The 18,680-nt window shown below is 37.8% G+C and overlaps 1 protein-coding gene across 3 annotated transcripts in view; it reads right to left on the minus strand.

Annotated features, from left to right (window-relative positions):
* Positions 1–18,680, minus strand: part of nlgn3a (neuroligin 3a) — a 169,354-nt gene that overhangs the window by 124,929 nt on the left and 25,745 nt on the right. For 2 of the 3 annotated variants that reach the window (XM_026279856.1, XM_026279857.1), the window contains 2 exons: positions 3,083–3,748; positions 1,006–1,065 (listed from right to left, as the gene is read on the minus strand). In XM_026279856.1, coding sequence (XP_026135641.1) covers positions 1,006–1,065; positions 3,083–3,551 — 529 coding nt within the window. In that variant the 5' untranslated portion in view covers positions 3,552–3,748. The remainder of the gene's footprint in view (positions 1–1,005; positions 1,066–3,082; positions 3,749–18,680) is intronic. The other variant, XM_026279858.1, reaches the window with a different exon arrangement.

Consider the following 18,680-nt stretch of genomic DNA (forward strand, 5'->3'; position numbering starts at 1 on the left):
TAGATTACCCCATTGAATAAATACCTGCAATTTGATCTCTCTCTTTCCCTGTGTCTCTCTGGTACACGATTGTCACAAAAAACTAAATAGATAAAACAATGAAGCAAAACTCTATTTCAGTCTTAATGGAATCCTAACTGGAATTTTGTTACTTTAAGTCTGAGTGGTGTTCTTTGCCAGTCTAAACACATTACACTTGTTGTAACCATCACTGTGGCTGGTGCTTTTTAAAATAAAGCACTGATTTTGGTATCGGTGCTGAGGTTTCTGTAATGACAGACTCCATACTGTAATTGCAGGAGCACTCACGATCACTTGTGTCGTAAGATATTACATGTTCTTCTGACACATATCAAGCTGTATGACATCAGTGACTCAACACTCAATAAATTGGATGAGCTGTCAATTAAAACAGGAGTTTGGCATTGTTTATATATGTGTGTAATGCCAAAATAATAATAATAATATAAAACACACTAAATATGGGTCAAATTGCATATACTTTTTTTGTTGTACTTATAATAATAATAATAAATTGTGTTGTCATTATCTATGAATCATTTACTATCATATATTATTTAAAAATGTTTATTTTTTGTAATTTTCTGTTTACATGCTGAACCACAAACACCCCCAACCCCACTTCAACCCTGTTCTGCTATGATACTGGTCCATTTAAATACAATATTATAAACTCTCTATGGTGAAAAAGTCATAATGTTCAATGGTTTGACATTGTGCAGATATATTTGTTAGTCATCAATAACAGGGTTGAACATGTGAAAACAGTAGGTTGTGTACATACACACTGTCTAGCAATTCGAAATAGCACGTATTTAAAAAACAAAACAAAAAGAAATACCTGTTGAAAAAAAAAATACAGACATTTTAAAAATTGCTCTGTACACAAGACTGTAGTTGTCGATGATATCCCGTGGGTACGCGAGAGGACGTACCAGTCACTCTCTTCTCTGTATATTGCTCCAATGTTGGCTTGTTACATACCTCCTTTTCTACATATTTTCTTGTTGGGTTTTCTGGCACATTCCTTGGATATTCTTTTGACTGTAAAATGAATAAAAGACTACAAAATAACAGAAGGCTCTGGAAGAAATGTTTGAGGAGAACATGCAACAACGTCACTCCCCCTCCCCACAAAAACAACAAAGAGAACCTGTCCAGAATGTTAGCGGGGGTGCTTTGTCTTTTGGGCAGAAAATATATATATAAAAATAAAAAAAGGGTGGAATTGATTTGTTGCACCCTGGAACACAGGAAGCCTAGTTTCACATGCACTGCTACAGTATATAAGACCCTTTACAAGCACAAAATAAACTCTTCCTCCTCACAACTCCTGCATCACTCCAGGTTTGCATGAGAATTGCATGGCTCTGTTGCATGATGCACCAAACATGCTTTGACAACAGATGGAGAGAACTGTGCTCTAAAACATTTTTTTTTTTTTGGACTTCAGATGAATTTTAGCAACAAAAAGCTTACATGGCTTTCTATTACACAATTGGGTCTGTTCCAAAACATAGTGCACTACCCGGACAGCATTTTACCGCATACATCAGAGGTCTTCTGGTTTCAAAAGCTAGACAGTAACATTATGCTGGCTTTCTGGATATCTCATTTTGCCCAAATTACAATGCAGCATCCTTCAAAGTGAAAGCAATCCCAGAATGCAGTGCACTGAGCTCACTGAAAAATGGCGGACTCCAATATTTCCAATAGTCTACTATGCCTTATTTTTCTTATTAGAGTACTACTGTTTAGCAAATTTAGCAACTTGTTAATGTTATACTCAATTGAAATCAATTGTAAAGACTGCCATGAGTTTAATGTGAGGAGTGTTGTTTGTGTGCTTACGTTTTGTGCTCTTTCAGTAAGGATAGGGGGTGTAGCAACCATCCTTTTGAATAACCCCTTTTTGTGGGAGATGCTGTAATCATTATATTTAAAAAAAAAAAAAAAAAAAAAAAAAAAAAAAAAAAAAAATGAGAGTTATGAGTTTAAGAGTTTTGTTTAACTTGGCTACCAAATTACAATAAAAATATAGCTAACCAAACCTCTGGCTACTGGCAGCGATGAATGCATAAACAGCACTTGGTAATTCTGCTACAGCTAGCCTAGCACCAATTGACAACATCTTTTTTTGGGAGTTTGATCTTTGAGCTGGGGTGAAATCTGCAAATGCAAATTTTAAGCAATGACAAACTGCATCTTTGCTGTTATATAATGTGACTCAGGCATCAATTTTAGGTACAGTAGTATTTTTCTGTGCATGTGCACAAACTGATACAGCTCTTTCTATAACCTCATAATGAACTTTATAGCGTCAAAATCTCCATTGCCCTTCAAAGTCTTCTAGCCTTCTCAAGCATGTACGCATCTTTAGATGGCAGCTCACTGGGTTTTGGAACAGAGCTTTCTCTTTTGCTTTCAATCTGTAAGGGTTTGTAAGAAATGCTCTTTGTGCTGGGGAGATATTTGCAAATGCAAATTTTCAACTTGATCACCAAATTCGTTTTAAAGATCTTACGTTCCTGGAGACAGGCTTTGAATGTTAACAGAAGAAAGTGGGACAGTAAAGGGTCTTACATGGTTAGGACTGATGCCACAGGCCTCTTGTGTTCCAGAAAATTTTAGCAACTCTACAAAAGGCTCATTCTGGCATCGAGCAAGCTAATCTCGGCCCGCTAATCCCCCAAAACAGTCAAGACAGTGAGGAGAGGGAGGTGCACCAAGATCATTACATCCAAACTTAATGTCAGATTAGAATCTGAGCTCTTACATTAAAAAGATTACTTTCTCCTTAATTGCTTTCTTCTAGCTTTCTTGCTTTCTTTCTTTCTTTTTGGTTTGCCTTCGTGAACAACACAAAAGAGGAACCCATAACAGTGGCATGGAAGGGAAGAGTTGATGGAAAGACTTCATGGCAGATCAAGTCAAGATAAGGAATGGAAATGGTGTACACAGACACGACATGCGCCAGACAACAAATCATGCTTCAAACACAACACACAGGAAGTGACAGAATGTATAGCTATTTTTTCTCCGTTATACCCGACACACTCACCATCCTCCGTTGGAACATAGATGTTTAGATACAAACAATCCTCGTTTTGATCTTGTATGTAAGTGGCAACTATATCCAAGTTAAAGGTGAACCAGATTGGCATCATGATCTCCGGAACGGCATTGTGAATGTTTTGTGGGCACACCGGCGCGAAATGAGTGGCGTTTTTGATCCCCGACCAAGACAGGGGCGGCTCAGGGGGAAGGAAGCGTTTCTCTCCCACCGGTGGGGCGGCGTACGGCACGCCCAGGTACTGGTCCACCGGTCCCAGGATCTCGCTGGGCAGCGGGACTCGCGCGCCTCGTAATTTCCCATACTGTGTGTTCACGGTGGGGTGGTAGCTTTGTCCTCTGATGACCGTCACGCACCAACAAAAAATCCATATCCACAGAGAAACATTGTGAGCCCTGCCACTGCAGCAGTCCTGCTGGTGCAAAAGGAGCCGGTTTTTGCTCACCGCCAACCTCATGGTCAGTAAAAATTGCCGCTGCTGCTAGATGAACGATGTACGCCGAGAAACTCCTCCAGCACGTGTCTCCTTTCTTCAGACCCTCAAACTCAGCCAGATTACTCCTGTCATTGAAGAAAAACACATACACGTGCTGCTTCGTTCCCCTCTGGAAGAATCCTCATTCACTGTGCAGTATTCTCGTCAGATCCTCTCTCCTGCAGAGGAATAAAATAAAAAAAAGAAGACAGGAAAATTTTAAATGAGACAATTTTTATACTTTTTTTATTTTTCTGTATGCGTAGAGAACTGCACACATAAATATGACAGTTCTCCTAATGCATTCAAAGGCCTGCACAACTCTACTTCAGGTTGTTTTAAACATCCCTACACTCTCCAGAAACTGGGTGCTTCACAAATGGCGGATCATAAATGATAAGGTTGTTAATGATAAACATGAAATGCAACTAACCATTTAAACAAAATAGTAAGTGCACCCCACTGATGTCAATGCACGTGTGTTCAGTTAAACTCAGTATTTTGGTTCATCAGTTACTTGGTTAAAATTAGCCGGTAGCTAAATTAGGCAAATATTTAAACGACAAAGAAAATGTGTAACTAATTGCTAGGCAATGGACTTGTCACTGTTAAGCTGATAGTGTTTGTAGTAATATTTATGCATTTAAACTTGATTTTTAAGGTCATTTTATTTATTTTGTACAATAAACTATTTTGGTACCATGTTTTTGTCCTAAAGCAAAACCAGTTGAGAGCTACTCGATCAGTAAATAAAACATACTGTATGAGGGTTTCCCATCAAGCCAAAATAACAACATCTCTTTCCAAATTCAACAGTAATGTGTTAAATAAAAGATTTTTCAGGCACAGTTCCCCTGTCCCCATCTCTGGAAAGTTGGTATATGTAAGTGGCTCGCGGGTGCCTATGCTAACACTGTAAATGCTAATGATGAAGAGGGTCATCCCCAGTGAAGAGAAACTCTTCCCTGCTCAGCTACTGATCAATTTTCAATTTTTAAAGCTTAAGACCCTCAGACCTCCATCCCTCGGAGGGCTTGGAATAATAACAAGGAGAAAGCCAGAGTTTAGTAGCGGATATTGCATTCCAAAATGACTCTGTAAATGATTTATAATGTATCTAGTGGAGCGGTATCCACCAGACAAGAGGCAATATGAATCTTCCTGGAGGTGCACTTATCACTCCACAACTCCTTTCCAAACTTGGGCTGATTTGCACAAAGCCTGGCAGAAAGTTCTTCATCCTCCACCTCATCATCCGCACACACTTGTTGGTGCCTGTGAATGGTACAGCTGATCTCCAGAGAGAAGAGACACACACTCAGTGCCGTCCTTACGGGGGTGCAACTGGGGCAGTTACACCAGGCCACATGGCGAACAGACCGAGGGGGAAAAACACTACATCATAAGAATTCAGTGGCATAAATAGCATGAAGGGGGCTCAAAATCATATCTAGTGACCAGAAGATTTTAGAAACTCCTTGAATAGGCAAGCACCGTTCATCTTTTTATGAAAATGTAAAAGCCTAGTTTATGAATAATTCAGCCAAGCTGCTGCTATGATCAGCCAGGTCAATCCCGGTCAACTACTGTACCAACCCCTTCTCTACACATTAAAGTTCCCACCTGTCTAAAACATACAACCTCATTGTCCCTGATGTGGTGAAACCAGGCAGCGTCCAACACCTGAGACCCTGTTTCCAGCTGATATTAACATGCCGTTTTGTTGATCTGATTACAAGTGTTCCACAAAGACACGTTACTATTTCCACATGACATGAACATGCATTTCAAATGCGTCTCCTGTGAACACTTGTGCTTGGATTTCAATGAGACCCTCCCCTCTTATTTAAACACACTCCACATGACTTTCATAGGAGCGCAGAGGGCTCACATTCAGGGACTCACACACTCACATATTGGTGTCTAAACTGTACACAGCAGCATGGTTATGGTTGTGTATTTTGGATGTGTAGCATCAAAATAGCTAACACTTAAAAGCTTTGCAAGCATTTTCAGCTGCCCGTGCCGTTATTTGCCAGTTGCTTTTCCAGTTTGTAATGACAACACACCTTACAGTCTCATTCCATCGTGCCCTGAGTCACATGGTACCTGAGCCATTGAGATCAATGACAGATAGTGTTCTCCAGGCCGTATTCAAAACAGAGTTAACTCACTGTCACATAAACCCTGAACTTTCAGTTGATCAACCCAAACCTTTGTTACTTAGCAGTTGTGTGATTATTTTTGAAAACTTGCAACTCACAACTTTAATCAATTGATTCTTCTATTGTCCTAATTTTTAAGTCGCTATGGATAAAAGCGTCTGCTAAATGACCAAATGTACATGTAAAAGTCATAATTAATGGTTTGTTAATAGCAAGAATTGGACCTTAAAGTAAAGTTTTACCATTGTTTGTTTGATGATAAAACCTTAAGATGGTTGTGATAAATGTTATTACGATTTATACTACTTATTGCAAATAGTGGCAATTATCTGCACAATTATTAAATGAATGGATTGGGACAATAAAGCCCTCCCTACAACCACCCTAACCCTACCAGATACTTTATTTTCAATTTTTGATTATTTCCTACATTTTCATTGAAAATAAATGCGTTTCCAATGTGATATGTGATCTGAAAAGGAAGAAGAAAAAAATCCAGCAAAAGGCGGGTTCGATCTCAGGACGATCATGTCAAAAGGAACACACCACACTAGATACACCACTGGAACTGATGCCTTGTGGGTGTCTTCTGTAATGTTATCTAGCCAAATTGCTGGGTGAAGTTAGATATAACTAGATATAACTAGAAAACTGGACATAAGTTGGACATAAGCTATTTTTTAATACCTGCTATTGAAGAATGACTGATAATCGGCTGCCAGATGTTTCTGTTGTAGATAAAAAACAGTATTCTTCTACATTAAACTTTATTGCACACCTCACTGTCCAGAATTGTGAATCTCCGTCCATGATACTGTGAATTATGACTGTTATGGGAGCGTGCATTGGGACTCATTGTCAGCAGCTAGCACATATTACACTGCATAATACATGATCACCATCTTAACACCTTCTGTGGGAAACACACAGCACAGAATATGCAGAGCTGTCGTCAACATAATCCTGAAATTAAAACTATAGATAAATATATCGGTAACATTTAGAATAGGTAACACCTATTAGTTGCTTATTATCATGCATATAACTAGAATATTAGCCATGTATTAGTGCTAATTAAGAACATATTAATCCCTTATTCTACATGACCTTATTCTACATCCCTAATCTTACCCAATACCTAAACCTAACAACTACCTTACTTACTATTAAGCAGCAAATTAAGAATTTATTGAGATAAATGTTGTAGTTAATAGTTAACAAGTAGGGCTTCATTCATTCATTCAAATCCACTTCATTTTCAGCGTTTATTTGCGCATCTTCTCAGTTAACAACGGCTCTGTGTAGTAACAGCTGCTCTATGTGAAATCACGCACCTGATGGAATTAACCGCTGATTAGAGAACCGGCTTTACTGACGAGATGCGCATAACGATCGGCCGACCGTGATCGGAGCAGCCCTATGAACAAGTATTACTTATTCTAAAGTGTTACCAATATATCATATCAAGTCACATTCTAACATGGAAGTAGGTAAAAACTCACAACAAGACAGGATTTGCAGCCTACACCCAAGCTAAATCAGCTCTGTAAGATTTGTGCCTAAACATTATGTATTTCAGGTAAAATAGTAATTACTAAAGACTGAAACATCTCCACCTGAAAATAAAATGAAAAGGACAAGAGAAGACAGAGCCTGAGGAAACAAAACCTTGGTTTCCTGGTTCAAATGTGCATGTCCTGAGGCTCCAAAACTATCAACTCAACATAAAATCACACATGACGGCGCACAAGATAACAGATGACCCTCACAGTGTGTTGTGTGATAACACCAAAAGACAATGAGGACCGTATAACATTTATGTGAATATGTGATATAAAATGTGCAATGAATTAGTGCTGGGTGTTATACCGGTTCATACCGAATACCGGTGTTTATTTTTCTTATAATATTAATTTTTGAAATACCGCAATACTGTTTTCATTTAAATAGTGTTTGGAATGTGTCTGAGAGGGGTCTCTTTTCACTGTTGAACTGTGAGTTCCGAAACTGAAGCTCTAGAACTAGTAGAGCATGATGACACAGAAGAACTCGTCCAAAATATCTACTGGCCGCCACACATATCCACTACCATCAGCTCCCGTGCCTCACACATGAGCGCGACTTCAGCGCTAGATTTAGCAACTTCCATACACTTTAGAGGCTTTTATCCATATAATATATACAGTATACAAACCTAGCAACTTATTGGGATAAACCTTAATGATTAATTAGGAAGATGTCGCCAGTGCTGTCTCTCTCGTCTGTTCTGTGCAGTGAGCGGCAGAGAAGCATCACTTTCAGCTGGCAGTACCACAACCTCATCAATACATGACAATGACTCATCAATAAATGAGTACAAAGCAGCATTTCCTGTGCACCTGTAGCTTATTGACTATTTGGAATTATAAATATGAGCGTAGGTCGTCTGTTATTAATATGCACTTTTTTTTTTTTGTTACTCAGACATGGGTAGTGTCTGCATGAGACAAAAAAAGTAAGATACTGAAAACCACCGCATAGCCGCTCAACATGCATCTACTGTACATACAGTACATGTTGATTTTATCAGACAATATCACGATAATGAATGAGAGTGACTTCTGGTTAACATGTATTAATGGGTCACATTTCATCACTATTTAGAGTGGAATTTTTCTACAATATTCCCTCATTATGACAGTATAAAATAGGGCATAAGTCAGTCTACTGATACTAGTAGCCTATTTCCTCTCTCAATCAGTAGAAAATGTGGCTTACACCCGGTCATGCATGAAAAAAATTTAATAAATAAAAAATACCATCATATACCGTGAAACTGGTATCATTTTGAAAAAAAACATGATATACATTTTTGGTCACACCGGCCACCACTACAGAGAATAACGAAAAGAATAACATCAACAGAAACAACTTCCCAGTACATTTTAAATTCAGTAAGACAAATGTTGCGTTTGCACCGACAGCGATTTGCAGAGTCAAAGCGATCAGAAGTCATTCATTTCCAGCGAGTGCTGATGATTTGAGCAGACGTAAGTGACAGCTACCGTGAGCAATGCAACACATCTCGTGTCGATTTGAGCAGTGTCACCCGCACAAGAGCAGTGATGTGATGCCGTGACTTTAAACGTCTTTATCCTGGCCACTTCCACTCACACCAGGGCTGGACTGGGACAAAAAAAACGGCCCTGGTATTTTTTGGGTCCAGGCAGCCCACCACCAGCCTGCATTAATTTGATCCAAAGTACAGCAAAAGCTGTAATATTGTGAAATATTTTTAATATTTAACATAACTTTAATGTTTATTAAAGTCTATTTTTGTCTATTTTAATGTATATTAAAATGTAATTTCAAAGCTACATTCAAAGCTACACTCAGATCACTAGGATCGAGTCAGTTAGAAATACCAAGGGTTCACACAAAACGAGGGGAGTCCTCCTTTAGTTACTATGCCGCCCGCAGTTGGAATCAGCTTCCAGAAGAGATCAGATGTGCTAAAACACTAGTCACATAGTCACATTTAAATCTAGACTTAACACTCATGTGTTTAGCTGTGCATTTATTGAATGAGCACTGTGCAATGTAACTGATAGCACTATATTTTCACTGTTTTTTATTTATTTATTTTTTTATGTAAAATCATTTTCTACCTGTTTTAAATTCATTTTAAATAAGTATTTTTTAAAATAATTTTAAAGTTTTAAAATTGTTTGTTTTATTCTTGTTATTGTTTTTCTTCATTATTATTGTACTTTCTTTTATTTAAAGCACTCTGAATTACCATTGTGTACGAAATGTGCTATATAAATAAACTTGCCTTGCCTTGCTCAAAAACATTTATTATTATTATTATTATTGTTGTTGTTGTTGAAAATATAGTAGAGTAGAATATTCAAGTTTCTTTAATGAACAGAAATTTCAGAAGAACAGCATTTATCTGATTTTTTTTTTTTTTTTTTTACATTTTAAATGTCTATCATTATTTTTGATTAATTTAAATTTAAAGCATCCTTGCAAAATAAATGTGTTCATTTCTATTATTTCCCCCAAAATTAAACTGACTCCAAGCTTTTGAATGGTATATGTATAGTGTTACAAAAACTTTTTATTTCATATAAATGCTAATATTTTTATTGGATCTTTCTTACTGTTCAAAAAAAAAAAAAAAAAAAAAAAGACTGGTAGTGTAGGGCTATGTATGTAACCTACTTACCTATGTAACTACGGTCGCCAGGTCCGACAATATTAAGTCTTTTAATTTAAATCTAGCTTTATTTGCATTTGTCCATGGAAACCTCTTTGAACACACTTAACTTGGACAAAAAATCGTGGGGGACGAATTTACGTTTTATTATAAAAAGTGTGAAACCTATTCTACACTCATGACGCACACACATTAGGATAGAAAAGATGCCTGCCTCCATTGTGAGTCCCCATCAATCACTTTACAGATTCATCTACTATTCTTCTCCTGCCTGGCTTTTTGGCCCGCATTACTCACCGCAGAGCAACTTGATAAAGCTGCTGTGAAAACGTGGAAAAAGCTGTCGAGGAAGAAGTTGGGGCGAAGCGATCTTTATATAGGCAGAGCAAAATACTTAATTGTGCCGTCTATAACGCATTGTGATTGGATGTTTACACTGTCAATACTGGAGACAAACCAATGGGCCACTGGCTGCTAGCTGTCCCTGCGTGACTGTCCTCTGCAAAAAAACTAAACCTTCTGTCGGCCCCTTATGTGATTACCAGTCCAGCCTTGATTTACACCACAGGGAGGTCAAACTTCCCTTGATCTTTTGACACATAAGAGGTGAAGAACACATTCAAAAGTTTTCAGAACTCAAAATGTTTTCATTATGTCGATGTTGGATTATCAGAAAGATCGAAAACCAAAAGACATTGCTGTGCCGACTGCATTGCATCAAAAAATGTTGCAAAACAAGTGTGAGTAAATGTTCTTATTACTGTATGTGATTGCTATTGCTTTGTCTGCTATTACTGATCGTTTGATATGCACTCCCAAATTTATGCATCTATCTTTGAAGGATGCTGGCAAACATACACATCTACTAGCCAATCGTAGCAGTGGGTGTTTACTTCTGATTCGACAATCCACCATGCCTTCAAATATAATAAGGGGGTCAAAAACAGGACAGAAAACAGCTTATTACTTCTAAATTATGATGAAATCTTGATAACATTATAAAAATAATAAAAAAGGCAGTTCATGACCGCTTTTTAAATTTAAACAACCCCCCCCCCCCAAATAAAACATAAAAAAACCACATAATTATTATTAATTTAACAATTTCCAACAACAACAACAACAAAACATCATTATTCTTAATGTTTTATACTTTATACTTGTACAGTTTTTACAGACCACCGGGCACTCTCTTGTGGTCCTTAGGGGTTCCCTAGGTGCCAAAGAAATAGTTCACCCATAAAAAAAAAACATCTGTCATCTGTTTATAATTTTTTTCTGTCTTCAAGGGATTACACAGAGAGATTTTAGACAGAATCAACAGCAACAAACATTTGCACTTTTGATTTTAAATATAGCTCTTTAGTGGTATGCATTTTTGGAGCTCATGTCCATCCCCGTTCACTTCAATTGCAAAATCCACTTAAACATTCTGATAACATCATCTTTAGTGCTCCACAGAAGAAACTCATTTTTAGGATCTATCCTTTCAAACACCTGCTGTATTTTCACCATGGGAAAAACACAGAAATGCAGAAAAACAGAAAATATTGATCGCCTCATGTGGTTGGCCTTGCTGCCAGTAATAAAGCCAACATGCAGACACACCGCTGAGTCTACAAGAAGTTTTTCAGGTTTGCAGGACTGAGTTTGTGAGTGTGCACATGCTCTCCAGCCTACACTCAACTACCCTCCATCTATCACATCTGTAATAAGAAATAACAGACAGTGCACATGTACTGTACTATTACAACGTGTCTATGTGATTTAGGATGAAGAGAGTTCTCTAGATTTGTCACGTCACATCACTCATTCTCAGGGTCTTAATACGAATCTAGACAGGCATCATCCACTTGGCTGCCTTTAGGCTGAATCCACATTTAGATGCCGCTGGTTAAGATAAGAGCTTGATTGGTGATTCAGATGTGATTATCAGCTCTGAAGACACACAGCTGTGGTTTCTTCATCTTATTGGCCACCAGAGTAGGACAACAGCTGGCCATTATATTCACAGTAGAAACCCTTGATTTACAGTAAAAGTCACAAGTTACTGATTGCTTTTATTTCTGGAAATGGGTCAAGTGAAGGAAGTGTGCCAGTTGATTTTGACATTACACAGTTCTATGGAATATTTGATTCTTATTGGTCAGATGAGACGTTCTGTGGTTAAATGTTTGACCGCTAATGTGCAGCTGACTTCCTCTCAACTGATTTCATGTCTTGCATATCACTTCACACTTTCTTCTCACATACTATACAGTACAATACATTATTTTATTTAAAGGGGGGGTGAAATGCTTGTTTTCACTCAATATCCTGTTAATCTTGAGTACCTATAGAGTAGTACTGCATCCTTCATAACTCCAAAAAGTCTTTAGTTTTATTATATTTATAAGAGAAAGATAGTCTGTACCGATTTTTCCCGGAAAAACACGAGCGGCTGGAGGCGTGACGTGTGGGCGGAGCTAAAGAATCACGAGCGCCAGTAGGCTTTTGCGTTGAGAGCATGTGGAAGCTGTGACATTACCGTGAGGAAAAAAACATCCAAAACAAACCATGGCTAACAGTCAGATTCAGCCGTAAATTCCAGAGGCTGAAATTTAACAAGAGCAGCATCAGCAACAACGTCTCTATGTGGTATGTACTGAAACTGTATATATTTGCTTAGCGGTTTTGGAAAATGACTAAGTTCCACTTTATGTCGTCTTTTTTTTTTTTTTTAAGCTGTACATGTGGAAAGTGCAGTTTGATGACAACATTGCATGTTGTTTACTTGATGTGCTTACACGCTGATAGCTAAGTGAACAACACAGAGATATTTGAAGCAGTTTTACTCACCGCATGCGGTTCCAACACACGACCGTGACCCTTTTTCGTTGGGACTGCATTATCCTTAAGAAATAAACGATGTGCAAATCCGGCGTCAAACTGGACCTTGTTTGTAAAACAAGCATCTTCGAAATGCAGGGAACAAACACAAACACTTGCACAACTCCGGTGATGCTCTGTAAAAATAAACTCCATCCACTGGTAGCTTAATGCTGTTTTTTCATTAGTAATCTGTGCAGGGTTGTCTTGCCCTGGCAACCAAAAACACACTCCTTTTGTGACATTTCGCGACGCTCTCGCTCTGATCAGTGAAGTCTGTTGTGCTCTCAGTGCTCTGCTGTAGGGGAGCGCGTGCTCTTCCGGCAGAAGTGCCCTTAGGACCCATATAAGGAAATTCCGCTCCATCTAACGTCACACAGACCCATACTCGAAAAAAACTTTCCGAAACTTGTGACAAACCGGAAGGAGTATTTTTGCAACAGAAATACTCCTTCAAACGTATAAGTTAATTTTTGAAACTTTGTCCATGTTTAGCATGGGAATCCAACTCTTTAACAGTGTAAAAAACTCAGTATGCATGAGATAGCATTTCAGCCCCCCCCCCCCCCCCGCTTTAAGGATCGGTGTGATAAGCAGTTTTCAACTAGTCATTTTACCAAAATAATAATAAAAAGAAATTCACTTTATCCAGTTATAAAGTTGTACGCTTCCATACTACATATGCTGTATTGCGGGTGTCAAACAAGCTGAAAGTGAAAACCCTCAGGACTACATTTAAATTTAATAAGAAATTATAGAGTTTGTAAAATTTTTGAACAATATTGCTTTGAGGACTACAGAAGAGCATATTAATCATGAATATGACAGTTTAGTGTGAAGAGCAAATTTGAAAAATTTTGGAAAAATGAAACAAAAATTAATTATAAAAAGCTGTGTGCAAAGGCTTCGTGCATATCTCTTGTGTATATTTAATCAAAGAGACTGCAATATTCCCTTTAAATGGAAATAGCCGGCCTCCATCCAGAAGCACTGTGACTGGGGAAACAGCCTTTCCATGCATCACTGGGGCCCAGCTTTGGTTTTGGCTGTGCATCAAGGAAAAAGAACAGCATAGTCCAGTCCCAAAAGAAAAAAAAAGATTGAGAGAGCGAGAGAGAGAGATCTAGAGATGTGCACAGACTGTGTTCACTCCAGTATCAGATAATAATATCATAGTGCTTCACTGTGCAGCTTGCTATAGTCATGTACCATAGCAAGTACATGGTTGTCTCTAGGGTACTTTAAAAATGATAAAAAAAAAAAAAAAATAAAAAAAAAAAAAAACCTTTAAATGTTGTTGTTTTTCTACTTTTTTTGCACTTTGCAAAGCAAATAATATCATGTTACCAACCATGAAAATATAATTCAACTGATAAATGTCAAGTTATTTCCCCTTATATTCTGTGAAATGTGAATAAATGATAAACCAGGAGCAAGGAACTGTGTAACTGTTTTGTTATTGTTGCAACACTTTTGTTTAGAATGTGATGAAATGTGAATAATGCATACATATTTGGGTTGCACTTTATTTTACAGTACGTGTACTTACATGTACTTATAGTGTACTTGCAGTGTATTTATCTAAGAAAGTTCTGGTAACACAAGGTAACTACATGGGGTAGGGTTAGGTTTAGGGGTAGGTTCAAGGATAGTACCTAGTTATTACATAGTTATTGTAATTACTATAATAAGTACATAGTATGTACATGGGGAACAGGACTGTAAAATAAAGTGCTACCCATATTTGTATCGAATTTCAGATGATGATTGAGATTGAGAGCTTCTGTTTATATATATATATATATATATATATATATATATATATATATTAGTGCTGTCAATCGATTAAAAAAAATTAACTAATTAATCGCACAATTTTTTAAAATTAATCGCGATTAATCGCGATTAATCGCAATTAAAAGACTGAAACTTTTTGGATATGTAAATGTAAAATGTAAATAATTAATGTAAACTCAAGACAAAGAAACTATTTAAATGCAAAATATGATTGTTTATTGGAATTTTTGTTTAACTTGTAACACAGATTTTCTCATGTAAACAACATACCTGCAATAAACCATCAATATCCTCCAAATTAACTGTTGGCTTAAAAGCCATATTTATTACAGAAATAAAAACACAGGCATGTAAGTACCATTTGAATTTCAAAACAATCAATGCCAATAAAAAACAAAAATGATTTCCATGTTGAATTCTAAGTGGATAAAAAAAAAAATTCAAAAGTATAGTCATTGCCAGTGCTTTAAGTGGGCCAGTATGAACCAGTACTCAGTACCACCACTTCCAAATATAGCTCTTGAGCGTACCGCCACCTCTCCGTGCGCCCAGAACGTGCTTGTAGCGTACCGGTATGTTCATTTGGACATCTGTTAATAGAGGTTTTAATCTTTTACCTGCACTGCCGATTTTCAGAGCGCCCTTCACAATGCAAGCTTCCTAATTCATCCCACCCAGAGCAGAAACTACATTACCCATTCACCCTTAAATTATACAAGTGAATAGCGCATGTGTCGCTTTTCCCACTGTTAAGTGTCAACAACTCAACGTGGCCGGAGAAGGTGTGTGAAACTCGTTGTGAGTTATACTAAAGCAAAATCTTGAGTATTTATTGTCTGATAAACATTAAAAACTGTCTGCGGAGGTTGAGTCGTCCTGCAGCCCCCGCTGGCTGTTCATTGGCTGCAGCATCTTTTTTCTAAGTTCTAAAAAAATACCGTAGACGGCAAGGCACAAATTTAGATATTCATTTATCTAATTAATCTAAAGCCTATGCACAAAGACAATATGATCTTTTTGTCCCCTTTTTGTTTTAAAACTTGATGAAGAGAGAGAGCGCAAGTTGCTGCAGCTGAGGAGGACAGTGATGCACGCGTACAGGAGTGATTGACAGTTCGCGGCACTGTGTACAAAAAATACTCCGCTACACAATTATTTCGTTTTTTTCGTTTAAGCTTATTAACGTTAGCGTTACAGAAAGGTCTGATTTACGCACTGTTACAGTCATTGTTTTTTTTGTTTTTTAAACAATGACATTTGAGTTCATGATTTTAATGTTGCTGTTTCTTGTGGCAGACTAAATGAAGAGTAATGTTTCTTGTGGCAGACTGAAGAGTAATCCGGCAGAGTTTTATAATGAAACTTTCCGTCTAAAAGTCCTTCCTTGGTCTTATCCATATTTCTTTGCACGTTGAACACACATAGGCCACAACTGGAAATAAAAAAAAACTGCAACCGCGTTAATTGCGTTATTTTTTTTTTAACGCGTTAAATATTTCAAATTAATCGAATGCGTTAACGCGCTAATTTTGACAGCACTAATATATATATATATATATATATATATATATAGTTGATTCATGTAATGGAATTCATGTACTGTAATGGGAATAACAATAAATAGATATGTGTTTAAGTTTGTATTGCAGAGCATAATTTTACTTTATATTCAAACTGCTGTTATACAAGTATATGCATTTATTGAACTATTTTAATAGACCCAGTTTCATCTCTCGTATTCCCTCCCCTCACACACACACACACACACACACTACATTTATCAGTGGCCTGCTTGTTTTAGACAGTCTAGTACCAGGGCTGGTGTGTTGCATAAAATACACAGAGAGTCGAGATTTCTGACAGGAAGACAGAAACCTTTAAACTTTGCCGCATGAAAAATGTTGACTGTAAATATTGGGCCTTTGGGAGAGTGCCTCGGCTTGCCTGACTGATGACTGATTCTGAGTATGGTAAACTGCTTAACATATCGCACCATGACATACTTTAATACTACAAAGGCTGTTTGTCTTATTGTCTGCTGAAATGCTGCAAATTGAATGAATGGCTGTTTGGAGCCAACACCCATTCTGATTTAACAAACATGTCACAGCTTGTATATTTCCAGGATTATGCATTCATGCAAGTTTTCCTCATCCCACGAAAACATGCTCAGTCCGTCATGTAATTGAATGCATGCAATTGTGGAAGCTAAGTGCTTCATGGTGAACATGCAGAAAATTATAAACTCCGGTGCAACAAGAATGAATGCTGGAAAAGTTGATCAAAGCGAAACTGTCAAACCATATTCGAGGATTACACTGGGAAGTGTTTCCAGAAATACTTCAGGGATTCTTTTGTTCATTATAATTCAAATACAATAATACCACTAAAACAAGTAAATGCAAAAATTTTTTGAATTGTCTTTGTATTTATGATGATGCTCGAAGTGTTTGCCAGGGCATTGGTGTTCTGAACAGATTTCATCATGTTGCTGTTTCTTGGATGGTTAAGGCCCAATTCCCAAGTCTCTATGATATATACAATGTCCTAATGTATGAATATTATTACTATGATATTCATACAATTTTCCCCCAAAATAATAGCTCTCTTTAAATAGCTGCTGAATATTGGTGCGTCATGTGCCTTAGCAAGAACCAATAATAATTACAACGCCTTTGAAAATCCACCCAAAATGGTCACATTTGTGACTGTGACGACGAAGCCTGCTTTAATTTTCTCTCCTTCCTTACAGCTCACATGCTTGGTTTCTGCTGATCGAGCACTTTAAGCAGGTGTGAAGAGGTGTACTCGCTTCTTATTGTGTCTTATCTCCACTGCCATAAGCCTCCATCGCTGCAGTCTGAGAGGGAATCTACTTCCTGTGAAGTGTAGGCACTCTTTCATCCCAACAGAAGAATACAGACACACAGTTCTGGAATAAACTCCACACACAGACATTTCCAGCACCGCGGGCAGGACTCCACGCTTCTCACAACTTCCCCAAACACACTTCTCTCAGCTTCCTCTTGTTATACTTACATAACGAACAGTCAGAGAAAAATTCCTTCCATATGTCACGTTCCTGTTCTGAAACACAGAGTTGGAAGGGCTAACGCTTGTTAAATAAAACTGACCCTTGGAGCTCATCATCTTAATGATCCACAGTGGACCTAATACCAAAAGACAGTCCCTCAGCAGGATATTTAAAGTAGCTAATCGCTCAACATTTCTCCAGGGACCCTTTCAGAAACCGCAGGGGCCATTCTGTCGGCCCTCCATAATCCTTGGCTATGCAAATACAGTCAGGCGATCAGAACGGCGAGGCTCCTGCCGCACTGAAAGCAAATCTGCCCTGAGCACTGAAAGGGTTTCTGACGAATGCGAGGGTTCAGAGGTATTAAATAGACCTGGGTGGACACTTTACAATTTCTTGACGATCAACACCTTCTACAATATATAAAAAAAGTAAAAATTCTAACACTAATAGGCAGAAAAGTGAACATTCATTCGATGTTGGTGCACAGTGTTTCTCACTTGCAATTAAGCATGCTTAAACGAATATTAAAGGACTATAGAGGCATAACAACAAGGCCACTATTCCTATTGAAGGCTTCACACACTGAAAGAGCTGCAACACCTCGCAGCATAAACAACATGGCACTGCTAATTAACGATGTCCTCGTTATATACACTGGCAAGTATCTAACAGATATTTCCTTAGAGTGATCCTACACAACAAGCTTTATATCATTTCTCAGTTCATCCGTAGGTCAGCTTCACCTGGGGCGGTGTGTTTTTTCTTTCTTCTTTTTTTCATGCACGTGGCCCCTTTGAAGATGAAGGCTGGATGCGTCATGCTTTGTCTTATAAATTAAGCGTGCAATGCCACTTCGGTTCATCTGAGGTAATTAAAAACAACTATGCCATTTTTTTACAGCTTACAAATCAATGCAGTGAAGTCTATACTTACAGTGACGGTTGATTTTGAGCCCATTGTGTATTAAATTGTTTGTTTGCTATGTGTGTGTTTCCATCACAGTATGGTGGCTCTGATTGGACTGGCACTGTTATTATTCTGAC

This window comes from Carassius auratus, chromosome 14 (genome assembly GCF_003368295.1).
Source record: "Carassius auratus strain Wakin chromosome 14, ASM336829v1, whole genome shotgun sequence".
In the NCBI taxonomy this organism is placed as follows: Eukaryota; Metazoa; Chordata; class Actinopteri; order Cypriniformes; family Cyprinidae; genus Carassius; species Carassius auratus.